The 26081-nt window shown below is 46.7% G+C and overlaps 1 protein-coding gene across 2 annotated transcripts in view; it reads right to left on the bottom strand.

Moving 5' to 3' along the window:
• Positions 1-26081, bottom strand: part of LOC144753799 (nicotinamide N-methyltransferase-like) — a 501337-nt gene that overhangs the window by 43396 nt on the left and 431860 nt on the right. For both annotated transcript variants that reach the window (XM_078641370.1, XM_078641371.1), the window contains one exon: positions 8673-8880. In XM_078641370.1, the coding sequence (XP_078497496.1) occupies positions 8673-8880 (208 nt within the window). The remainder of the gene's footprint in view (positions 1-8672; positions 8881-26081) is intronic.

The raw sequence follows: 26081 nt of genomic DNA, 5'->3' as shown, positions 1-26081 counted from the left end.
CCTACACGAAGGGATGAAAGACGTTGCCGAGTGGATGAAGGACAGCCGCCTGAAACTGAACTCGGACAAGACGGAAGTCCTCATCCTGGGATCTTCGCCCTCCGCCTGGGACGACTCCTGGTGGCCCCCAGCCCTGGGCACCGCACCCAAGCCAACCGACCATGCACGCAACCTGGGCTTCATCCTGGACCCCTCCCTCTCGATGACCAGACAAGTCAACGCCGTCTCCTCATCGTGCTTCAACACCCTGCGTATGCTTCGCAAGATCTTCCGCTGGATCCCGACCGAGACCAGGAAGACTGTCACCCAGGCACTCGTCACCAGCCGACTGGACTACGGAAACGCCCTCTACGCCAGAACCACAGCCAAGCTACAGAAAAGACTCCAGCGCATCCAGAACGCCTCCGCCCGACTCATCCTGGATGTCCCCCGACGCAGCCACATCTCCAGCCACCTGAGGAACCTGCACTGGCTCCCCATCGACAAGAGGATCACGTTCCGCTCGTCACCCACGCACACAAGTCTCTCCACGACCTGGGCCCCAACTACCTCAACAACCGCCTGACCTTCTACACGCCCACCCGCCAGCTACGGTCCACCAGCCTTGCCCTCGCAGCCGTACCACGCATCCGAAGAGCCACCGCCGGAGGAAGATCCTTCTCTTACCTGGCTGCCAAGACTTGGAACTCCCTCCCCATCCACATTCGGCTGACCCAGGACCATCTCGCCTTCAGGAAACAACTCAAGACCTGGCTGTTCGAGCAGTAGCATACCCTTCCCCCCAAGCGCCTTGAGACCCTTCCGGGTGAGTAGTGCGCTATACAAATGGCATGATTGATTGATTGATATAATTCCTCCAACTCAAAGGAATGCTTGTCTGACCTTATCAAAACTAAATTCCAATTTAATCAGGACACAACTAACAATGCTTCCAGCTATCTACTAAAATCTAGTGCAAAATATTATGGTGGTCAGAATAAAGCCGGAAAACTACTAGCTAATTACTTAAAGGTTAAACAAAATATGCTCAATATTGAATCCATCTTTGATCAAAATGATCAATTGAAATTTAAGGATGAAGACATCTTAAATGAATTCCTTCTTTTTTACAAATCACTTTATTCCTCTGAAACTTCTGCGTTTGATCAAACTATTTCCCAATTCCTTTCCAATCAGTTTGATTCAATCATGCACCCGGATCTCTCACCTCTAGAATGCTACTTATCAGAAAAAGAACTCATTCACGCTTTAAATAGGCTTAAAAAAGACAAAGCACCGGGTCCGAATGGTTTCACTGTAGAATTCTTCACTCATTTTGCACGATTACTCATTCCTAAATTGCATGCCCTCATACTCGCTTTTCAACAATCAGGTGAATCTTATGGCTCTTTCTCTTATGCACTTATTTGTATTATACCTAAGGAAGGCAAGGATCCCCAACTTTGTAAAAATTATCGTCCCATTTCTTTGGTAAATATTGACTATAAAATGTTTTCCAGGGCTTTGGCTTTACGTCTAGAATCTTACATGCCTATTTGTTAAAACGGCTCATCACAGATAACACTCGGTTGTTTTTTGGTATTCTTTCCAAGGTCTCGCATACTAACCACTCATTGGCAGCCATAGCCTTGGACGCAGAGAAGGCTTTGATAGAGTTGAATGGCCTTACCTTTTCAGTACACTAAAATGGTTTGGATTTGGCCCAAAAATCACTGCTTTCATTTCTCTTTTATATTCTAATCCAAGAGCAGCTATCTCACCCAATAATGCAATGTCTTCGTATTTTCATCTGGGCAGAGGTGCTAGACAGGGTTGCCCCCTCTCCCCTTTTCTCTTTAATCTTGCTCTAGAATCTTTTCTGTTGCGGATTCGCCAAAATTCTCACATTCATGGTTTCACTTTTAAAGATACTACTGTTAAAATGGCGGCTTACGCTGATGATGTCCTTCTCTTCCTTTCGCAACCTCAGGTTTCCCTTCCCGCTTTTTTAGAAGAAGTTGATTTGTTTTCATCTGTCTCTGGCTACAAGCTGAATAAAGATAAATGTGAAATCTTACCCCTTACCAAATATACTTTCAAAGTTGATTTCACTGCTTCAGGTTTCATGTGGAAACCTCAATATATTAAATACTTAGACTTACACTTTACTTCCTCCATATCAGGAATGATATCTCGTTGCTTGGACGATTGTATACAAAGGCTTTCATCTTTAACAACGACATGGCATCCTTTATATTTATCTTGGTGGGGTTGTTTAGACACCATAAAAATGATGCTCTCTTCTATTATACACAATTTCTAATATTCCGGTATCTATTCCTTTAAAATATTTTTTTTAAATTAATTCCGTCTTATCTTCCTTCTTGTGGAGGAATAAAAAATTGCGTATGTCCATTTTAAAATTAATTCGTTCAAAAACAGAGGGTGGGACTAATTTCCCTTATTTTCCTACTTACCATAAATCCTTTTTATTACATCAAGTGTCACATTGGTTTTCTGAACCCTCTGTTAATCGTCCTCTCTAGACTACCTTCGAGCAATCTTTTATTTCACCTTTTTCGTTCCAGGAATATCTATTTTTCATGCGTAAACCATAGTCGGATTCTTCCCCTACAATAAAATGTACCTCTAAAATACTCCTGCCTATTCCCCCTACAGCTTGTCTCTACCTTCCATTATGGCATAATAACCTTATCACGATAAATAATAAACCTCTTTTTTGGAAATCTTGGAGACAACGTGGCCTGATCTATGTACATCAATTATTTGACAATGGTCAACCTTTATCCTTTACACAGTTCCGTGCCTCATTCAATTTACCTTCTAATCTCAGTTCTAAATATTCTCTTTTATGAAAAACTGTTCAAAATGCGTATACGCATTGCACATCCCCTATCTCATCTGCTCCTCATAGTGATAAATTGAGATCACTTATTATTAACAATTCCAAGGCATCTGCCATATATAAATTTCTTCATACCTCGCCTACTTTAAGAGATAAAACCAAGGTAGAAATGTTTTGGGAAAAAGAGTTGGATTCCTCCTGGACTGTAGATCTTTGGGACAATATATGGCTTAATCTTAGAAATGTTTCTAGGGTTGCAAATACCACACAGACACTTTTCTTCATATATAATAGGCTCTTAATCTCTCCATTAGTTCTTAATACACGTCACTCTCATCTTCCTGATGCTTGTTGGTCATGTTCAACACCACGGGCTGATCTATGCCATATGCTTTTCCATTGCACATTGGTTAGGGATTTTTGGGAAAAGGTGTGGTCTCAAATTAATGCCATTTTTAGTTCTGCTCACCCCCTGTCTATACCACATATCTTTTTAGGAAGTTTATCCCCTATTTGGATAGGCTGCACCTCTAATGTCCGGGTCATAGATCTATTATTGGCGGTGGCCTTTCAACAAATCACCAAAAATTGGAAAGATTTTACTAAATGATCCTATCAGGCATGGTTGTATGCTGTTTGTTATAATCACAGACTGGACACGCCTTTTGTGTATCCACTACACTTGGCACGAAAATGTCTAGATTTATGGTCACGACGTTCATTGACATGAGTCACATGAGTGCCACCTACTTCCCGTCAACAAGAAGTGCCTAAACTTCCCTTATGTTGTTGTTATGTAATTTATCCTAAATTGTGTCTTATACTATACATTATTGTAGAACATCTAAGTTTCCTTTATAGACTGATATTCCATTTCCTGTTGTTCTCTTATTTATATATGATTTTACTGACTGTATTTTACTTCTGTTTTTCTTTTTATTTACTTTCTATTGATATTTTATATGTAATTCTTTTATAATTATTATTACTGTGTCTTATGCAATATTGTATTGTTTCAACTTAATAAAATCAATTTGAACTTAAAAAAAGATATACAATCAGCCAATGTAACAAAAAAGCCAACTTGAAAAGCAGGAATTTTGATCCCATTGTATAACCTCAATATTTGGAGCACATTTCTGACTTTCATGGGATTCACAAAGATTTCCAGATGTGTTTGCATTTACATTTTGACCTTTGTTTTATTTATCCACTGAAAAAAATACAACTATATGCCCTCTTGAATCCCATCTTCTAACCCTTGGGGAGAGTACATGTTTGTGCATTTTAACAGCATGAAACTATGCAAGGGTACACTAATTCACATTACACATATAGGTGTGCGCATGTTCACCTACAGTTGCAGGTAGACCCACCTAGAAATGCACACAACACTATCCCTGCAAACTCTAAGGGCCTTTTGATATTTACAAACTAAAAGTAAAATTTTATGAATTGTAATCATACAACTGTGGAGACTCTGCAGTTGGGTGGAGAACTCCACGCATACAATTAGTTTGGTGGTCCTTCTATGAGACTGCAACCGTTGCACTCACAGAAGGACTGCCAAGCCTGTAGTGCACCCACCCTCTGGATTATGAGTTGAATTCAGGGTGGGTGGGTGGTGCGACAGCAGTGTCATGGCAGCGGTCTCTCCAGCTCATAGGAGAGCCTAACATGCAGATTGACTCTGTGACTGCACCTGGATCATGTTCCTGCACAGTATGGTATGGATAATGTTTAATCATAGGGGGGAACAATATGTGTCCCCCTTCAGCACCCTCACGGGCAAATTTGACAGGGGGCCCGTTAGGGCCTCCTTACTTTCATTTCCACTACCCTTTTCATGACGGGCTCACCGTCATGAAATGGTGAGGGAATTCAACTCGGAATATGCTCAGAAGTACCTGCATCCGCCTCACCAGCATATTCCTGCCCCTTCACACACCGCCACCTCTGCAGGATCCTGGATCTCGGTGGAGGTGGCGGTCCTGTGCCAGTTTCACTGCTACACTCTGAACACAGCAGGAGGACCCACAGCGGTGGCGGTGGTCAGACAATGGGTACAGCGGTGCTAGGACTGTCATGCTCATAATAAGCCTCTAAGGGAACCAACACAGGCAAATAGATTAGATGGCTGACAAAAATCAGACAAATTAGGTTTAGAACAGATGAATATATTAGATATTTGATGAAATATGGTTAGGGCAATTTTAACTTTTGCTTTTATTTGGTGAGTTGTTTATAATAATTTTAATCATACTGATACACATTATTTCAGACAACTTGTGCTTGATAATATAACAGTGTATGTGAGTGCTTTTGGAGTACACAGACACGATTACATCTATTTCCCTGAAGATAAGAGATTCTTGGACAGGTGTGGCTGACTACTGACACTACCTGTCTGATAATTCATAACTCACTTGAGAGGAAGTAAGAGACTCCTGTGAGTTCAATATTCTTCAACAAAGGTAAGTTCATAGGAGAGCCTAACATGAAGATTGACTCTGTGACTGCACCTGGATCATGTTCCTGCACTGTATGGTATGGATAATGTTTAATCATAGGGGGGAACAATACGTGCCCCCCCTTCTGCACCCTCACGGGCAAATTTGACAGGGGGCCCGTTAGGGCCTCCTTACTTTCATTTCCACTACCCTTTTCATGACGGGCTCACCGTCATGAAATGGTGAGGAAATTCAACTCGGAATATGCTCAGAAGTGCCTGCATCCGCCTCACCAGCATATTCCTGCCCCTTCACACACCGCCACCTCTGCAGGATCCTGGATCTGGGTGGAGGTGGCGGTCCTGTGCCAGTCTGACTGCTACACTCTGAACACAGCAGGAGGACCCACAGGGGTGGCGCCGGTCAGACAATGAGTACAGCGGTGCTAGGACTGCCATACTCATAATAAGCCTCTAAGGGAACCAACACAGGCAAATAGATTAGATGGCTGACAAAAATCAGACAAATTAGGCTTAGAAAGGACAAATATATTAGATATTTGAAGAAATATGATTAGGGCAATTTTATCTTTTGCTTTTATTTGGTGAGTTGTTTATAATAATTTTAATCATACTGATACACATTATTTCAGACAACTTGTGCTTAATAATATAACTGTGTATGTGAGTGCTTTTGGAGTACACAGACACGATTACATCTATAACCCTGAAGATAAGAGATTCTTGGACAGGTGTGGCTGACTACTGACACTACCTGTCTGATAATTCATAACTCACTTGAGAGGAAGTCAGAGACTCCTGTGAGTTTAATATTCTTCAACAAAGGTAAGTTCATAGGAGAGTCTAACATGCAGATTGACTCTGTGACTGCACCTGGATCATGTTCCTGCACTGTATGGTATGGATAATGTTTAATCATAGGGGGGAACAATACGTGCCCCCCCTTCTGCACCCTCACAGGCAAATTTGACAGGGGGCCCGTTAGGGCCTTCTTACTTTCATTTCCACTACCCTTTTCATGACGGGCTCACCGTCATTAAATGGTGAGGGAATTCAACTCGGAATATGCTCAGAAGTGCCTGCATCCGCCTCACCAGCATATTCCTGCCCCTTCACACACCGCCACCTCTGCAGGATCCTGGATCTGGGTGGAGGTGGCGGTCCTATGCCAGTCTGACTGCTACACTCTGAACACAGCAGGAGGACCCACAGGGGTGGCGCCGGTCAGACAATGAGTACAGCGGTGCTAGGACTGCCATACTCATAATAAGCCTCTAAGGGAACCAACACAGGCAAATAGATTAGATGGCTGACAAAAATCAGACAAATTAGGCTTAGAAAGGACAAATATATTAGATATTTGAAGAAATATGATTAGGGCAATTTTATCTTTTGCTTTTATTTGGTGAGTTGTTTATAATAATTTTAATCATACTGATACACATTATTTCAGACAACTTGTGCTTAATAATATAACAGTGTATGTGAGTGCTTTTGGAGTACACAGACACGATTACATCTATAACCCTGAAGATAAGAGATTCTTGGACAGGTGTGGCTGACTACTGACACTACCTGTCTGATAATTCATAACTCACTTGAGAGGAAGTCAGAGACTCCTGTGAGTTCAATATTCTTCAACAAAGGTAAGTTTCCTCTAGGGGTTTGGGGCTTATTGGGTGTGACCCCAATAATATTGGGATGAACACAACTGTATCAGATAAAATAAATCAGCATACTTCCTTTTCAGGTCTGGCTTCACAGCAGAACCAGATGTGTCATATTATTTATAAAGGCAGTAGGGAGGCAGGCAGTGGCTTTCTACAATTGACTTCTTTTTATCAGGCCTTTTTAGCCTTTGCTTAGACACTTTGGGCCAGATGTAGGTGGCTAAATACCGGTCGGTAACGCCGAAATCTGGTCAATTTCAGCGCTACCGACAGGTATTTAGCCATTCCTAATGTAGGTAAGGAATCGGTAAATAAGGAATCGGTAAATACCGATTCCTTATTGCTCTTGCAATGCAATGTAGGAAGCACATTAAAGAGTGCTTTTGAGCCTTAAGAAATCAGTAATTACCACCAACTTCAAGTTGGTGGTAATTACCGATTTCCCTTAAAAAATCAGTTTTTTGCTTTTTTAAAGTGTCATGTGGCACACATCTATGCTCTTAGGGCATGTATGTGTGCCACACATGCACATTTCAGGGGTGCAACATGGTGTCCTTTGGATGCCCTGGCACCCTTGAAATACCTCCCGGTATTACTGATTCGGTAATACCAAATCGCTAATACTGAATGTCTTCACATTCATTCCTATGGGCCTCCAAGCCCATAGAAATGAATGGATAAGTATTTCTTATTACTGAATATCAATTACTGATTCGGTAATAAGGAATATTAAGGATTCAGTATTTTGTACCAAATCTTTACCTACATAGGAAATACCGATTTCCTAATAGTGAATCGGTAAAATTCGCTATTAAGAAATCGGTATTTCTCATTTACCTACATCTGGCTCTTTGTCAGTTACTCATTAGTGGCTCATAGAGGATTCTATCATCATATTTACATTTCAATGCATTAGTGACAATTTTACATCTGAAATGTACAATCAAGCATCATAGTAGTTTGTCACACATATATTCTTCACATAAATCAAGCGAAGCTACATATAGTATAGTAGATATCACTTTTTATGGCAGCATCAATTTGCAAGTTATAAAGAATATGTCAGTTGTCAGTTCCATCGTGTGCTAGTGTTGTGGTAAGAAGAGGAGCAGCAACATCCTACTAGGGAGATGAACGATTCTGCATTCTGTGTTAATCAATGCCACTTTTCGTTGCAAATTCCATTAGCTATGAGAACATACTTATAGCTGACAGGTACAATAAATCATGCACATGCAAATCAAACTGGCCCCTGGACACCATACATGGATGTACTGCAAAGGCATAAAAATAATGTGTGTCTGCTTTGTGTGCACATGTACCGATATCCAATGCATGTTTGCAATCCATCTGTGCCAGTTTCTGTTGTGTATCCACATGCTTCTGTGCAAGTTGGCTCTTTGTATGTTCTCTGTGAAAGCACGTTTTTACTACAATATTGTCAGTATGTAAAAACATTGTAGGAAAGCCACACAATTTTTACACTGCATGTTGAAATTCTGATCAGAAAGTCAAAAGTCTTACCTATTTTTCCTTAACCCTATAAAAGTGAAAGTAGTGCAGTTTGACTAGTATCTATGCAGGACATAGTAAGAGAAGACCATTCTGACAAACAATTTATACACGTCCTAGATGGGATAATCACAGAAACATCTTTAAAGAGCTGGTAAGATTTTAGGATACATACCTGTGCCCTTCAAGTTCGCAAAATATATTTGCAGCTGATGAAAGATCGATTGCCCCAGGATCCTTCTCCTGCCATTTTCTTACTTCCTGGAGGCTGATGTCAAAAACGTCAGCAACAAAGATCTCCTTGAAGACTTTGCAGGTTTGTAGAAGTAAATGTATGAGGTAGGTCATGCCAATTTGCATGATTGTATCTCCCTTGACCTTGCCTGTTTGAAATAATTTAAAATATTTAAATACTTTTTCACGTGAAATATCATATTGTTACTCTTAATATTTATAGTTGAACTAATCCCCAATATTTAGTTTATTGCTTGTGACTGAAGAAGGTTCATTGATATTTAAGTTCAGCTAATACCCCTCCACGTGTCCATTAGTTTTTATTCCAGTTATGTTATGTCTAATACATTGTTTTTTTTTAAACTACGATATCTTGTGTGAGTCTCCTGACCCAAGAACAGATTTGATTAAATATACAGCCTGAATAAAAACAGACCTTCCACTTTTATTCTGCGACTTAGGGAACTTGTGAATATACTTGTAATAAGAAAATTGGCAAGACAAACATTCTACATCTTTTAAGCACGATGGATTTGGTTGCTGAATTGTTAGACTTTTCAAACATTTTAGCCCCTTAGCAGTGGCGGCTGGTGACATTTGAAAGTGGTGAGCTGTAAAACAATTATCGACCTGCTTTGCGGCGGGTGAGCGAGTGCAGCGATCGTGCCGGAACCGCCTACGAGGGGCAAATTGTGCATTTTCAAGCACATTTGAGAAAGCAGGAACCGTTAATAAAGCAATTGAGAAGCTGTTCTAACAAAGAGAAAGACTGCCAAAACTGTCAGTCTAATCGGATGCATATCAGATACCGGCCTACCACATGCTCTGTCCATCTGTGTCACTGTGTGCTATTCTTTCACAAGTCTAATGTGACCCCATTACTAACTAACAGGAGAGGATCCCGGCGCTTCCCTCTGACACAAAAGAGTAAACATTATGGTTAAATTGTTTGTTTCTGCAAGGGGTAGCCCCAGATGCATGTCTCATGGCTCCCACCAACAAGGCTGATCGTTGGCTGATAGCAATATTGCATGCTGCCAAGCAGGTTTTAAACTCTGCTTCACATAATCTTTCACACTAATTCTGATAAAGCACAGGGAGTAGGGAGCACACCATAACCACTTGTACGCTGCCTCGCATGGACACACAGCTGCATGCACAGCTATCCAGAGGGTTTAAGCCACAAACTGATCAAAACAGGGAGGAGGAAGTCCTTGGAAGAGGAGCTTTGATGGAGCAGAAGCACAACTGCTGAGGGTGTGTGTGGGTTGTGTGAGAGCTCCCTACAACAGCAGCTCTCTACCAAAACTAAGACACTATACAGGTGCCACAATGCGCACAGTAAACTGTATGCTGAGGTCTCGATGAAAACAACCGCCACAAGTCTCGCTAAATTGATTTAAAAAGCACACAACTTTCCGACCACGGCACAGCTATTAAGAATGTGAAATGTGTTGTCTGTAAAGATATGGATGGGTGGTCTGCCTACACCCATATGGAGGCGCTTGAACCATATTTTGCAGGGCGAGCTGTGGTTTATGGTGTATTTAAAAAAGCTGTAGAGTGCCAGATGTTGGGGGAGTTTGGTCTGGGTATGAAATGCACAAGGGCGAGTAAGGAATCCAGGGAAGTACTGAGCAAACCTACTACGCTGTGACGCTGCCGCTTTGTCATTGCAGCTCGCGATAAATCTCTCCTAATAAAAACATGGTGCACTAACCTGCAAAGGCAGCATGTTAGTATGTGTTGGATTCGAGCTTGGAGGAGAAGGAGTTGCGTTGGAAGAGTGAAGTGGGTGGGGTTCTGTGTGTACAGAAGGTGTCTAGCTGTGAAGTTCTTGAAGAGCAGGACAAAGAGAGGGGGTGTGTATTGGCACTGACTCCAAATGCTGCTGTTTATTTCCAGCCATATGAGGAGCAGTGACGTAACAAGCAAGCTATTCATAGTGCAGCTAGTGTAATGGCACCAGGGCCTCCGGGTTGTTGGGTGCCCACAAGAGTTACGTTCTGTCATTTACTTACCAATCAATTGATTAGAGAAATGCATGCGTCCCACGTTTCACCACTGTTGACATGAACAACAAGGAATCCCTGCAAAACCAAGGAGGGAAGCAGAAACCCCAATAGCTGACATGTATACACAAGCATCAGGCTGATTTGGGGGAGATGGCGGGTGCCGATTGCAAAACAAATAGGCGCGCTTCACTGTGCATCCGTTTTGTGTTAAGTGGAAGTTCTTGGAATCAGAGGTCTCGTTATGAGACTGGAGACTGGTAGGCACAGAAGAAGCATTTTAAAGTCACCTTTTTTATAGGAAGGGTAGAGAAACTCTGCAGCGTTACTATCCACTAGCGGATTTTGCGGAGGCACAAGCAGTATATGAGAGTTTTAAAGGCTTAGCAGGAGGCGTGGGAACCGTGGAGCTGTGCACCGTTGCGGCCGGCAACATGGTCAGCAACAGCTACCGCCCCCCTCCCTGTAGACCCACATTAACCCAGGACACACTGACATGAAACCTGATTGTCTTTGGAAGGCGGGGGATCGCGGGACCCCCCGGCCGTATTTATTAAGATACAAAAGAATAAAATTATTAAACCAAAAGGTACAGTTGTATGCAAAATATTCAGGGACATTCGATACAATCATATCAACAAGTAAGATATGCTAACCTTAACAAGATTCTAATACAGCTTGTTTCCTAACCGAATCTAACATCCTAGTCTGAAATTTTGCATACTAAGATTACTGGCCATATGGCGAGGTCCTACCCGGTGTCAGGTCCTACAAGCTGCGCCTCACCACAATATGTGTGTGCGCATGCGCAGCCGAGCCCGTTAATTACTCGGTCCACGCCGTGAACTCCATTTACCCACTGAAGGAGGGCCCTTACTCGCGCCATTCGCTGACGTCATGAGTACGCGCGGGGTGGCTACCAGCCATAAGGACAGCGTGACTCTCCTACCCGCGCCCCTTTGCAGCACCAGTTATACCTGCCCCTGAAGTTCTGGGAGGGGCCAGTGACCCCTCCCCCTGGGCGGACACCTCCAAAGGATGATGCCGCCCCCTCAGACCTTAAAATAGCTGCTCACCGGTCATGACCTTACCGCATGTCCATACCCTAATAAATACGACGACCTGTGGAAAAAAGATCTAAAGGACAACTACACTAACTAATCAAACACGACATGACGTACCATCGTCAGGCTACTAGGGAAAAAAGGCCTAAACAAAATTGCAACCGGCATTTTATGTTTCAACGCTGTTTCCTAAATGGGAAAGAAATAATTAATACACGTCAATACACACAATAAAACAGGTATACAATAAACACGATACACTAATGCAACCGACATTTATGTTTCAAAACCACTTCCTAAACGGGAAATAAGTAATTAATACACGTCAATACACACAATAATACGGGTATACATTATGCACCAAAAATTGAAGTGGTCCAGGGATGGTGGGTGGGGATAATTAGGAGGCCCCGGACGCGGGGCACGACCAGTGTGGGGGAGCGTCCAGGCGACAAGGGGCCACCTGAGCGCTCCCCCCTCCTTTATCCTAGGGGCGCGGGGAGGGGGCGGCACGCCCCCTCCCCCTGCCCCCCAGCCGCCCCCCTCCGACCCGGAAGCCTGCGCAATGCCTTCCGGGTCAGGGGTCAGGCGGCAGCCAACCGGTGGTGCGGCGCGCACCCCCCGCGTCATCGCTGGACGCCGGGAGGTCACGCCCCCCCACCACCGGAAGTCATGGGGAAGAGAGGGGTCGCGGTGCCGCCATGCGGGCATGGGGGCCGAGGGCCCCCCCTTTTCACATGGTCAGCAACGGCTACCGCCCCCCTCCCTGTAGACCCACATCAACCCAGGACACACTGACATGAAACCTGATTGTCTTTGGAAGGCGGGGGATCGCGGGACCCCCCGGCCGTATTTATTAAGATACAAAAGAATAAAATTATTAAACCAAAAGGTACAGTTGTATGCAAAATATTCAGGGACATTCGATACAATCATATCAACAAGTAAGATATGCTAACCTTAACAAGATTCTAATACAGCTTGTTTCCTAACCGAATCTAACATCCTCCTCTGAAATTTTGCATACTAAGATTACTGGCCATATGGCGAGGTCCTACCCGGTGTCAGGTCCTACAAGCTGCGCCTCACCACAATATGTGTGTGCGCATGCGCAGCCGAGCCCGTTAATTACTCGGTCCACGCCGTGAACTCTATTTACCCACTGAAGGAGGGCCCTTACTCGCGCCATTCGCTGACGTCATGAGTACACGCGGGGTGGCTACCAGCCATAAGGACAGCGTGACTCTCCTACCCGCGCCCCTTTGCAGCACCAGTTATACCTGCCCCTGAAGTTCTGGGAGGGGCCAGTTACCCCTCCCCCTGGGCGGACACCTCCAAAGGATGATGCCGCCCCCTCAGACCTTAAAATAGCTGCTCACCGGTCATGACCTTACCGCCACAGGCCAGAATTGTTGACCGACGATCTGGCCTCCCCCTTCCTACTCCTAGCAAGGTCATGATCGCCTCGCAAATCCCACTAGCCATGGCACTATGTTATTAAATCACCGGACGTTCCCTGCCTCCGTTAAGTATACCCAGTCTCGTAGCTAGGAATGTTCACCCCCAAAATGCACTCCCCCTGCCCATGAGGGATTGTCTGCAACTGGGGGGCTCGAAGTAATTTGTCCAATTGCGCGTCGATCCTCTTTACCGAGTGATTCAACGCCTCGGCCGAGTCCCCCCCCCCTCGCCACTGCCACCAAGTTATAAGTTTGGACCAAACTATCGTGCCACCCGACCTGGCCACCCACCCTGCCATGGAGATGATGTCCTCTATAAGGGTGCGCCCACCTAGTTTGGCCAGCTCCTTCTCCCCCAGGTGAAGTATCACCACTGACTGTGGGGGGGAGGGGGGGCTGCTGGGATAGGATTTTCTGAAAATATTCTCTGAACTGACCGCGACATAAACCCCCCTCCCAAAGAAGGAGACTGAAAACCCCTTTTGCTCAGCTCTTTACTTCATGTCACCTGAAAGAAAGACACTTTCAGCGCGCCTCACATAAGAGTGGCCCACAATCCAAGTCACCAGTGTCTGTTGCTCCTTCTGTCGCTTGTGTTGAGCAGTTGAAATTACCCTGACGCCCCACAGCAAGTTCCTCCCCCGCGTAACAGGTTTGAGAAATTCAACCATAATGCATGGGTAGCACCTTTTCCCGCTGGCACCGCTTGAGCCGTTGACTTGACTGCCCATCACAGTTGACGCCTTTGGGCAGCTGCGGCCTTTGGTTGCAGCTCCTGATCCAGGTGTACTGGTCCCCTTCTTGCAGTTGTGGTGTGGAGCGCTTCCCGGGTAACAACCATGGGTCCGGTCATACATAAATGAAAAACAAATACAAAGGATTAGTGTTTCTTGTTTCCTGACAAAAGATCCAGTACACATGCCCGTATTCGTTGCAATCACATGCTAAGCTTTAGCTACGATCAGCACTAGGTACATTTCCATCGAACCTGCAACTGCAATTGTCTAACATAGCGATTAAAAAATGGAGGTGGTGATGGACAGAGTATCTGAGTTAATCAGAACACTCCTATCCAGTCAAAAGATCAGGGCTTGATCCATCACCGTTTTTTAGCTCACTGCACCATCCCAGTTCAGAACCCTGGCCCAGTGCATCATGGGAACAGGGCAGACCAAACTACCAAGCCAATTCTTTACTGGAAAGGAAACAAGCTTCCGGGGACCGGTTTCTGGCATTGCAGCCGTCTTCGGCCCGGCTTGCTTGAATCCTGATGGTGCAGTGAGCAAGGGACTCGTGTCTGAGCATACCCTGCCACACCTGTAGTGGCCAAAACGATTAAAAAATTGGGGGTGGTGATGTCTAACATAGCATCAGTTTGAGTCACATGCAGAGCATTTAACTTAGTACTACAATGAGTGTGCCTGGTAATATGACCTACATGAAAGAATAGACCTGTGGTCAACAGTGAAGGCAATAACCCATCCATCATTACTTAAGGACAGTACATAGTGTGAAATGCCGTGAATTAGCGCTTTCATAGTTACTAACAAGGTATGCTGCAGCCCAGCACATTTCTTTCCTGGCCACTGCTATTGGCATTTCTGAAATCTGTCCACACAAACGTGTCTGCACGGGTCTGTGCGACACGGCATTCCCACAAAGCTTACGTGTACCACCCTTTGGTGCCTAGGGTTTTAGACACAGGCCCTGTATTCCGAAGCACCTCCGCAACTACGTGTTTCGAAGTTCATGGTGAGAGTGTACCTGGGTGAACCTTCGCAGAGGCCGTTCCACGTAGGCCTGGCCTCCTCCCCCCCATGTTAAGAAAATTGTTGAATATGTTAAGCATGCCTCCCTCAGTAAGTATAGATCCCCTGTTAAAACCTGGCAACAATTGGGAAAAGGAAGACCATACAATAAGCAGAATTAAATAGGTAACGAAGGGGGTAATAATATGCAGAATAGAAGAACTGTATCAAGTGGAGGTACCATGATAATACAAACAATGTCATCCAATCCCGTGAGCCTAGCCGACTTAGAGTGAGAATTTGCTTCCCAGGAATCTTTTGGTTTCCAATTTGAACGGCATCGTAACTAACATTTCATAGAACTCAGCACCGCAAGTGAAGTTGAAAGGAGAAAGGTTTTCAAAGATATGGCTCAGGTATGCTCTCTGTAAGCGCTGGCAAACTTGAGCAGGCTAGGTTTTTTGTACAGGATACCTTCCTGTAAAAACCTATCCTTTGAGGCCATATCCTCCTAGTACGTATGCCTAATGGAGCACATTGGTAAAGAGGAAGTAACGCTGAGGAATAAAGATCTTTTTCCTTGTCATGCCAGCCTCAGGGAGGCAAACCATTGTGGTACACACCCGTGATTACAAGTCTTTGCAAATATGGGGTTGTGTCAAAATAAATGGGCGAATGCACAAGACCGTCCGTGTACCACCCATGTAACACCTACCTGTAAGTCATTCTGCCTATTACCCTAAACTCTCTCCTACAGCCACGAGTAATAACTGCATCGTCTCTATTTCTAAGTAATAGAAATCCTTTTTGCTCAAGTACCTCCTAAAGTGTAGATAGAACATGGTTTAGCCATAATTGCATTTTTATGGTAGCCCCACAAGTTGAATGTGGTTTTTCAATGCAGCGCCTGTCTCATCTCTATTTAAATCTATCTATTGTAAAGCGGTGTACAGCTTTTCAGCATTAGACAAGCATAGTATATTTTCCAGGCATAATAAATCTGATAATAGCGCAGCATTAAAGAATGAAGGCACTGAGTAGAACCAGCTTGTGCCATGATGGATGTAGGATGTGCCGAAGGCGCCATTCTTTCACCACCGTGGTGGCACAGACCCGGGCTCAGACTGTAAAAGTAGACTAACTGAGCAAGTGTAACTAGACTGATGGAGCTTGTATGATCATGGCAAACTGCCATCAGATTCCCAAAATGCAATGAAATCTAACAGCCTGTTTAAAATGATGTTCAGCTACAGCATATCATCAAGATTAATCTCTCTGAGCTGTTAGCCCGATTTCATTTGATTTATACAGAGCCCTGAAAGTTGATGTGACTTTTAAACATCCTCGCACCACTTTAGCAAATTCTCTTTTTGTTTGACGACCTGACTTGCCGTTCAGCTTTTCCTTGCTGGTGCTGATTGTGGCACAGCCGCCTCGCCCCCGACCCCACGGAATGGAGTGGGCGTCTCCTGGGATGGAGAGAATGGACAGGAGCCAGTCCTGTAAGAGGAGGGGCCCTTGAAACATCTGTGACTGTCGTCTCTAATTAGGCATTCTAGTACAGCTGACTGCCTGAACTAATTAGATTAAGTGCCCACAACAAGCTGCGCGATAGAAGTGTCGACCACCGGGACTACCTATATTATCGATATGGAGAATGCAGAATTCTTAGTCACCTACGCATTTATTCAAATTTATACAAAGAAAGACAGACTTATAATTAATGCTTGGCCTATGCTTGGTCAAACGACAAAATAGGAATTCTGTCCACGATGAGTTGGACTTATGCGGCCCATAGTGCATGACAGCCTCAGCAGGCGCTTGTGAGTGGCTAGCGACCTTCACCACAGCCGCTATTGGGATGAGCTTCACCAAGCTTGGAGAACAATAAAACACTAAAGATGTAAATACGGACCTGAGCTTTGTCAGGGGGGCCGAGGGCCCCCCCTTTTCAATTTGTGGGTCTTACTTCGATGAATCACGCACACTTACACACCTGCAATCTTTCTTATTCTGAATCGATGCTTTAGCTCTATAGCTTCGTCTTCAGTGTGCTCCTTTTAATGTGTGCTGAACAATATCTGATTCAGAAAAGGGGGTGGTGATGAACAGAGTGTCTGAATTAAGCAGACCACTCTTACCCAGTCCAAAGATCAGGGCGTGATCCATCACCGTTATTTAGCTCACTGCCCCATCCCAGCTCAGAACCTGGCTATATGCAAATGAGTCTGTCCCTGGCCCAGTGCATCATGGGAACAGGGCAGACCAAACTACCAAGCCAATTCTTCACCAGAAAGGAGACAAGCTTCCGGGGACCAGTTTCTGCCATTCCAGGCGTTGTCGGCCCGGCTTGCTTGAATCCTGATGGAGCAGTGAGCAAGGGACTCATGTCTGAGTATACCCTTCCACGCTTATGGTGGACAAAATGATTCAGAAAAGGGGGTGGTGATGAACAGAGTGTCTGAATTAAGCAGACCACTCTTACCCAGTCCAAAGATCAGGGCTTGATCCATCACCGTTATTTAGCTCACTGCCCCATCCCAGCTCAGAACCTGGCTATATGCAAATTAGTCTGTCCCTGGCCCAGTGCATCATGGGAACAGGGCAGACCAAACTACCAAGCCAATTCTTCACCAGAAAGGAGACAAGCTTCCGGGGACCGGTTTCTGCCATTCCAGGCGTCGTCGGCCCGGCTTGCTTGAATCCTGATGGAGCAGTGAGCAAGGGACTCATGTCTGAGTATACCTTTCCACGCTTATGGTGGACAAAATGATTCAGAAAAGGGGGTGGTGATGAACAGAGTGTCTGAATTAAGCAGACCACTCTTACCCAGTCCAAAGATCAGGGCTTGATCCATCACCGTTATTTAGCTCACTGCCCCATCCCAGCTCAGAACCTGGCTATATGCAAATTAGTCTGTCCCTGGCCCAGTGCATCATGGGAACAGGGCAGACCAAACTACCAAGCCAAATCTTCACTAGTAAGGAGACAAGCTTCCGGGGACCGGTTTCTGCCATTCCAGGCGTCGTCAGCCCGGCTTGCTTGAATCCTGATGGAGCAGTGAGCAAGGGACTCATGTCTGAGTATACCCTTCCACGCTTATGGTGGACAAAATGATTCAGAAAAGGGGGTGGTGATGAACAGAGTGTCTGAATTAAGCAGACCACTCTTACCCAGTCCAAAGATCAGGGCTTGATCCATCACCGTTATTTAGCTCACTGCCCCATCCCAGCTCAGAACCTGGCTATATGCAAATTAGTCTGTCCCTGGCCCAGTGCATCATGGGAACAGGGCAGACCAAACTACCAAGCCAATTCTTCACCAGAAAGGAGACAAGCTTCCGGGGACCGGTTTCTGCCATTCCAGGCGTCGTCGGCCCGGCTTGCTTGAATCCTGATGGAGCAGTGAGCAAGGGACTCATGTCTGAGTATACCCTTCCTCGCTTATGGTGGACAAAATGATTCAGAAAAGGGGGTGGTGATGAACAGAGTGTCTGAATTAAGCAGTCCACTCTTACCCAGTCCAAAGATCAGGGCTTGATCCATCACCGTTATTTAGCTCACTGCCCCATCCAAGCTCAGAACCTGGCTATATGCAAATTAGTCTGTCCCTGGCCCAGTGCATCATGGGAACAGGGCAGACCAAACTACCAAGCCAATTCTTCACCAGAAAGGAGACAAGCTTCCGGGGACCGGTTTCTGCCATTCCAGGCGTCGTCGGCCCGGCTTGCTTGAATCCTGATGGATCAGTGAGCAAGGGACTCATGTCTGAGTATACCCTTCCACGCTTATGGTGGACAAAATGATTCAGAAAAGGGGGTGGTGATGAACAGAGTGTCTGAATTAAGCAGACCACTCTTACCCAGTCCAAAGATCAGGGCTTGATCCATCACCGTTATTTAGCTCATTGCCCCATCCCAGCTCAGAACCTGGCTATATGCAAATTAGTCTGTCCCTGGCCCAGTGCATCATGGGAACAGGGCAGACCAAACTACCAAGCCAATTCTTCACCAGAAAGGAGCCAAGCTTCCGGGGACCGGTTTCTGCAATTCCAGGCGTCGTCGGCCCGGATTGCTTGAATCCTGATGGAGCAGTGAGCAAGGGACTCATGTCTGAGTATACCCTTCCACGCTTATGGTGGACAAAATGATTCAGAAAAGGGGGTGGTGATGAACAGAGTGTCTGAATTAAGCAGACCACTCTTACCCAGTCCAAAGATCAGGGCTTGATCCATCACCGTTATTTAGCTCACTGCCCCATCCCAGCTCAGAACCTGGCTATATGCAAATTAGTCTGTCCCTGGCCCAGTGCATCATGGGAACAGGGCAGACCAAACTACCAAGCCAATTCTTCACCAGAAAGGAGACAAGCTTCCGGGGACCGGTTTCTGCCATTCCAGGCGTCGTCGGCCCGGCTTGCTTGAATCCTGATGGAGCAGTGAGCAAGGGACTCATGTCTGAGTATACCCTTCCACGCTTATGGTGGACAAAATGATTCAGAAAAGGGGGTGGTGATGAACAGAGTGTCTGAATTAAGCAGACCACTCTTACCCAGTCCAAAGATCAGGGCTTGATCCATCACCGTTGTTTAGCTCACTGCCGCATCCCAGCTCAGAACCTGGCTATATGCAAATTAGTCTGTCCCTGGCCCAGTGCATCATGGGAACAGGGCAGACCAAACTACCAAGCCAATTCTTCACCAGAAAGGAGACAAGCTTCCGGGGCCGGTTTCTGCCATTCCAGGCGTCGTCGGCCCGTCTTGCTTGAATCCTGATCGAGCAGTGAGCAAGGGACTCATGTCTGAGTATACCCTTCCACGCTTATGGTGGACAAAATGATTCAGAAAAGGGGGTGGTGATGAACAGAGTGTCTGAATTAAGCAGACCACTCTTACCCAGTCCAAAGATCAGGGCTTGATCCATCACCGTTATTTAGCTCACTGCCCCATCCCAGCTCAGAACCTGGCTATATGCAAATTAGTCTGTCCCTGGCCCAGTGCATCATGGGAACAGGGCAGACCAAACTACCAAGCCAATTCTTCACCAGAAAGGAGACAAGCTTCCGGGGACCGGTTTCTGCCATTCCAGGCGTCGTCAGCCCGGCTTGCTTGAATCCTGATGGAGCAGTGAGCAAGGGACTCATGTCTGAGTATACCCTTCCACGCTTATGGTGGACAAAATGATTCAGAAAAGGGGGTGGTGATGAACAGAGTGTCTGAATTAAGCAGACCACTCTTACCCAGTCCAAAGATCAGGGCTTGATCCATCACCGTTATTTAGCTCACTGCCCCATCCCAGCTCAGAACCTGGCTATATGCAAATTAGTCTGTCCCTGGCCCAGTGCATCATGGGAACAGGGCAGACCAAACTACCAAGCCAATTCTTCACCAGAAAGGAGACAAGCTTCCGGGGACCGGTTTCTGCCATTCCAGGCGTCGTCGGCCCGGCTTGCTTGAATCCTGATGGAGCAGTGAGCAAGGGACTCATGTCTGAGTATACCCTTCCACGCTTAAGGTGGACAAAATGATTCAGAAAAGGGGGTGGTGATGAACAGAGTGTCTGAATTAAGCAGACCACTCTTACCCAGTCCAAAGATCAGGGCTTGATCCATCACCGTTATTTAGCTCACTGCCCCATCCCAGCTCAGAACCTGGCTATATGCAAATTAGTCTGTCCCTGGCCCAGTGCATCATGGGAACAGGGCAGACCAAACTACCAAGCCAATTCTTCACCAGAAAGGAGACAAGCTTCCGGGGACCGGTTTCTGCCATTCCAGGCGTCGTCGGCCCGGCTTGCTTGAATCCTGATGGAGCAGTGAGCAAGGGACTCATGTCTGAGTATACCCTTCCACACTTATGGTGGACAAAATGATTCAGAAAAGGGGGTGGTGATGAACAGAGTGTCTGAATTAAGCAGACCACTCTTACCCAGTCCAAAGATCAGGTCTTGATCCATCACCGTTATTTAGCTCACTGCCCCATCCCAGCTCAGAACCTGGCTATATGCAAATTAGTCTGTCCCTGGCCCAGTGCATCATGGGAACAGGGCAGACCAAACTACCAATCCAATTCTTCACCAGAAAGGAGACAAGCTTCCGGGGACCGGTTTCTGCCATTCCAGGCGTCGTCGGCCCGGCTTGCTTGAATCCTGATGGAGCAGTGAGCAAGGGACTCATGTCTGAGTATACCCTTCCACGCTTATGGTGGACAAAATGATTCAGAAAAGGGGGTGGTGATGAACAGAGTGTCTGAATTAAGCAGACCACTCTTACCCAGTCCAAAGATCAGGGCTTGATCCATCACCGTTATTTAGCTCACTGCCCCATCCCAGCTCAGAACCTGGCTATATGCAAATTAGTCTGTCCCTGGCCCAGTGCATCATGGGAACAGGGCAGACCAAACTACCAAGCCAATTCTTCACCAGAAAGGAGACAAGCTTCCGGGGACCGGTTTCTGCCATTCCAGGCGTCGTCGGCCCGGCTTGCTTGAATCCTGATGGAGCAGTGAGCAAGGGACTCATGTCTGAGTATACCCTTCCACGCTTATGGTGGACAAAATGATTCAGAAAAGGGGGTGGTGATGAACAGAGTGTCTGAATTAAGCAGACCACTCTTACCCAGTCCAAAGATCAGGGCTTGATCCATCACCGTTATTTAGCTCACTGCCCCATCCCAGCTCAGAACCTGGCTATATGCAAATTAGTCTGTCCCTGGCCCAGTGCATCATGGGAACAGGGCAGACCAAACTACCAAGACAATTCTTCACCAGAAAGGAGACAAGCTTCCGGGGACCGGTTTCTGCCATTCCAGGCGTCGTCGGCCCGGCTTGCTTGAATCCTGATGGAGCAGGTAGCAAGGGACTCATGTCTGAGTATACCCTTCCACGCTTATGGTGGACAAAATGATTCAGAAAAGGGGGAGGTGATGAACAGAGTGTCTGAATTAAGCAGACCACTCTTACCCAGTCCAAAGATCAGGGCTTGATCCATCACCGTTATTTAGCTCACTGCTACATCCCAGCTCAGAACCTGGCTATATGCAAATTAGTCTGTCCCTGGCCCAGTGCATCATGGGAACAGGGCAGACCAAACTACCAAGCCAATTCTTCACCAGAAAGGAGACAAGCTTCCGGGGACCGGTTTCTGCCATTCCAGGCGTCGTCGGCCCGGCTTGCTTGAATCCTGATGGAGCAGTGAGCAAGGGACTCATGTCTGAGTATACCCTTCCACGCTTATGGTGGACAAAATGATTCAGAAAAGGGGGTGGTGATGAACAGAGTGTCTGAATTAAGCAGACCACTCTTACCCAGTCCAAAGATCAGGGCTTGATCCATCACCGTTATTTAGCTCTCTGCCCCATCCCAGCTCAGAACCTGGCTATATGCAAATTAGTCTGTCCCTGGCCCAGTGCATCATGGGAACAGGGCAGACCAAACTACCAAGCCAATTCTTCACCAGAAAGGAGACACGCTTCTGGGGACCGGTTTCTGCCATTCCAGGTGTCGTCGGCCCGGCTTGCTTGAATCCTGATGGAGCAGTGAGCAAGGGACTCATGTCTGAGTATACCCTTCCACGCTTATGGTGGACAAAATGATTCAGAAAAGGGGGTGGTGATGAACAGAGTGTCTGAATTAAGCAGACCACTCTTACCCAGTCCAAAGATCAGGGCTTGATCCATCACCGTTATTTAGCTCACTGCCCCATCCCAGCTCAGAACCTGGCTATATGCAAATTAGTCTGTCCCTGGCCCAGTGCATCATGGGAACAGGGCAGACCAAACTACCAAGCCAATTCTTCACCAGAAAGGAGACAAGCTTCCGGGGAACCGGTTTCTGCCATTCCAGGCGTTGTCGGCCCGGCTTGCTTGAATCCTGATGGAGCAGTGAGCAAGGGACTCATGTCTGAGTATACCCTTCCACGCTTATGGTGGACAAAATGCTTCAGAAAAGGGGGTGGTGATGAACAGAGTGTCTGAATTAAGCAGACCACTCTTACCCAGTCCAAAGATCAGGGCTTGATCCATCACCGTTATTTAGCTCACTGCCCCATCCCAGCTCAGAACCTGGCTATATGCAAATTAGTCTGTCCCTGGCCCAGTGCATCATGGGAACAGGGCAGACCAAACTACCAAGCCAATTCTTCACCAGAAAGGAGACAAGCTTCCGGGGACCGGTTTCTGCCATTCCAGGCGTCGTCGGCCCGGCTTGCTTGAATCCTGATGGAGCAGTGAGCAAGGGACTCATGTCTGAGTATACCCTTCCACGCTTATGGTGGACAAAATGATTCAGAAAAGGGGGTGGTGATGAACAGAGTGTCTGAATTAAGCAGACCACTCTTACCCAGTCCAAAGATCAGGGCTTGATCCATCACCGTTATTTAGCTCACTGCCCCATCCCAGCTCAGAACCTGGCTATATGCAAATTAGTCTGTCCCTGGCCCAGTGCATCATGGGAACAGGGCAGACCAAACTACCAAGACAATTCTTCACCAGAAAGGAGACAAGCTTCCGGGGACCGGTTTCTGCCATTCCAGGCGTCGTCGGCCCGGCTTGCTTGAATCCTGATGGAGCAGTGAGCAAGGGACTCATGTCTGAGTATACCCTTCCACGCTTATGGTGGACAAAATGATTCAGAAAAGGGGATGGTGATGAACAGAGTGTCTGAATTAAGCAGACCACTCTTACCCAGTCCAAAGATCAGGGCTTGATCCATCACCGTTATTTAGCTCACTGCCCCATCCCAGCTCAGAACCTGGCTATATGCAAATTAGTCTGTCCCTGGCCCACTGCATCATGGGAACAGGGCAGACCAAACTACCAAGCCAATTCTTCACCAGAAAGGAGACAAGCTTCCGGGGACCGGTTTCTGCCATTCCAGGCGTCGTCGGCCCGGCTTGCTTGAATCCTGATGGAGCAGTGAGCAAGGGACTCATGTCTGAGTATACCCTTCCACGCTTATGGTGGACAAAATGATTCAGAAAAGGGGGTGGTGATGAACAGAGTGTCTGAATTAAGCAGACCACTCTTACCCAGTCCAAAGATCAGGGCTTGATCCATCACCGTTATTTATCTCACTGCCCCATCCCAGCTCAGAACCTGGCTATATGCAAATTAGTCTGTCCCTGGCCCAGTGCATCATGGGAACAGGGCAGACCAAACTACCAAGCCAATTCTTCACCAGAAAGGAGACAAGCTTCCGGGGACCGGTTTCTGCCATTCCAGGCGTCGTCGGCCCGGCTTGCTTGAATCCTGATGGAGCAGTGAGCAAGGGACTCATGTCTGAGTATACCCTTCCACGCTTATGGTGGACAAAATGATTCAGAAAAGGGGGTGGTGATGAACAGAGTGTCTGAATTAAGCAGACCACTCTTACCCAGTCCAAAGATCAGGGCTTGATCCATCACCGTTATTTAGCTCACTGCCCCATCCCAGCTCAGAACCTGGCTATATGCAAATTAGTCTGTCCCTGGCCCAGTGCATCATGGGAACAGGGCAGACCAAACTACCAAGCCAATTCTTCACCAGAAAGGAGACAAGCTTCCGGGGACCGGTTTCTGCCATTCCAGGCGTCGTCGGCCCGGCTTGCTTGAATCCTGATGGAGCAGTGAGCAAGGGACTCATGTCTGAGTATACCCTTCCACGCTTATGGTGGACAAAATGATTCAGAAAAGGGGGTGGTGATGAACAGAGTGTCTGAATTAAGCAGACCACTCTTACCCAGTCCAAAGATCAGGGCTTGATCCATCACCGTTATTTAGCTCACTGCCCCATCCCAGCTCAGAACTTGGCTGTATGCAAATTAGTCTGTCCCTGGCCCAGTGCATCATGGGAACAGGGCAGACCAAACTACCAAGCCAATTCTTCACCAGAAAGGAGACAAGCTTCCGGGGACCGTTTTCTGCCATTCCAGGCGTCGTCGGCCCGGCTTGCTTGAATCCTGATGGAGCAGTGAGCAAGGGACTCATGTCTGAGTATACCCTTCCACGCTTATGGTGGACAAAATGATTCAGAAAAGGGGGTGGTGATGAACAGAGTGTCTGAATTAAGCAGACCACTCTTACCCAGTCCAAAGATCAGGGCTTGATCCATCACCGTTATTTAGCTCACTGCCCCATCCCAGCTCAGAACCTGGCTATATGCAAATGAGTCTGTCCCTGGCCCACTGCATCATGGGAACAGGGCAGACCAAACTACCAAGCCAATTCTTCACGAGAAAGGAGACAAGCTTCCGGGGACCGGTTTCTGCCATTCCAGGCGTCATCGGCCCGGCTTGCTTGAATCCTGATGGAGCAGTGAGCAAGGGACTCATGTCTGAGTATACCCTTCCACGCTTATGGTGGACAAAATGATTCAGAAAAGGGGGTGGTGATGAACAGAGTGTCTGAATTAAGCATACCACTCTTACCCAGTCCAAAGATCAGGGCTTGATCCATCACCGTTATTTAGCTCACTGCCCCATCCCAGCTCAGAACCTGGCTATATGCAAATTAGTCTGTCCCTGGCCCAGTGCATCATGGGAACAGGGCAGACCAAACTACCAAGCCAATTCTTCACCAGAAAGGAGACAAGCTTCCGGGGACCGGTTTCTGCCATTCCAGGCGTCGTCGGCCCGGCTTGCTTGAATCCTGATGGAGCAGTGAGCAAGGGACTCATGTCTGAGTATACCCTTCCACGCTTATGGTGGACAAAATGATTCAGAAAAGGGGGTGGTGATGAACAGAGTGTCTGAATTAAGCAGACCACTCTTACCCAGTCCACAGATCAGGGCTTGATCCATCACCGTTATTTAGCTCACTGCCCCATCCCAGCTCAGAACCTGGCTATATGCAAATTAGTCTGTCCCTGGCCCAGTGCATCATGGGAACAGGGCAGACCAAACTACCAAGCCAATTCTTCACCAGAAAGGAGACAAGCTTCCGGGGACCGGTTTCTGCCATTCCAGGCGTCGTCGGCCCGCCTTGCTTGAATCCTGATGGAGCAGTGAGCAAGGGACGGAAGCTTGTTTCCTTCCCAGTACAAGAATTGGCTTGGTAGTTTGGTTTGCCCTGTTCCCATCATGCACTGGGACAGGAAC

The sequence above is a fragment of the Lissotriton helveticus genome, chromosome 5_1 (assembly GCF_964261635.1).
Source record: "Lissotriton helveticus chromosome 5_1, aLisHel1.1, whole genome shotgun sequence".
In the NCBI taxonomy this organism is placed as follows: domain Eukaryota; kingdom Metazoa; phylum Chordata; class Amphibia; order Caudata; family Salamandridae; genus Lissotriton; species Lissotriton helveticus.
Note: the sequence above shows the minus strand (reverse complement) of the source record. Positions and strands in the feature narration are given on the sequence as shown.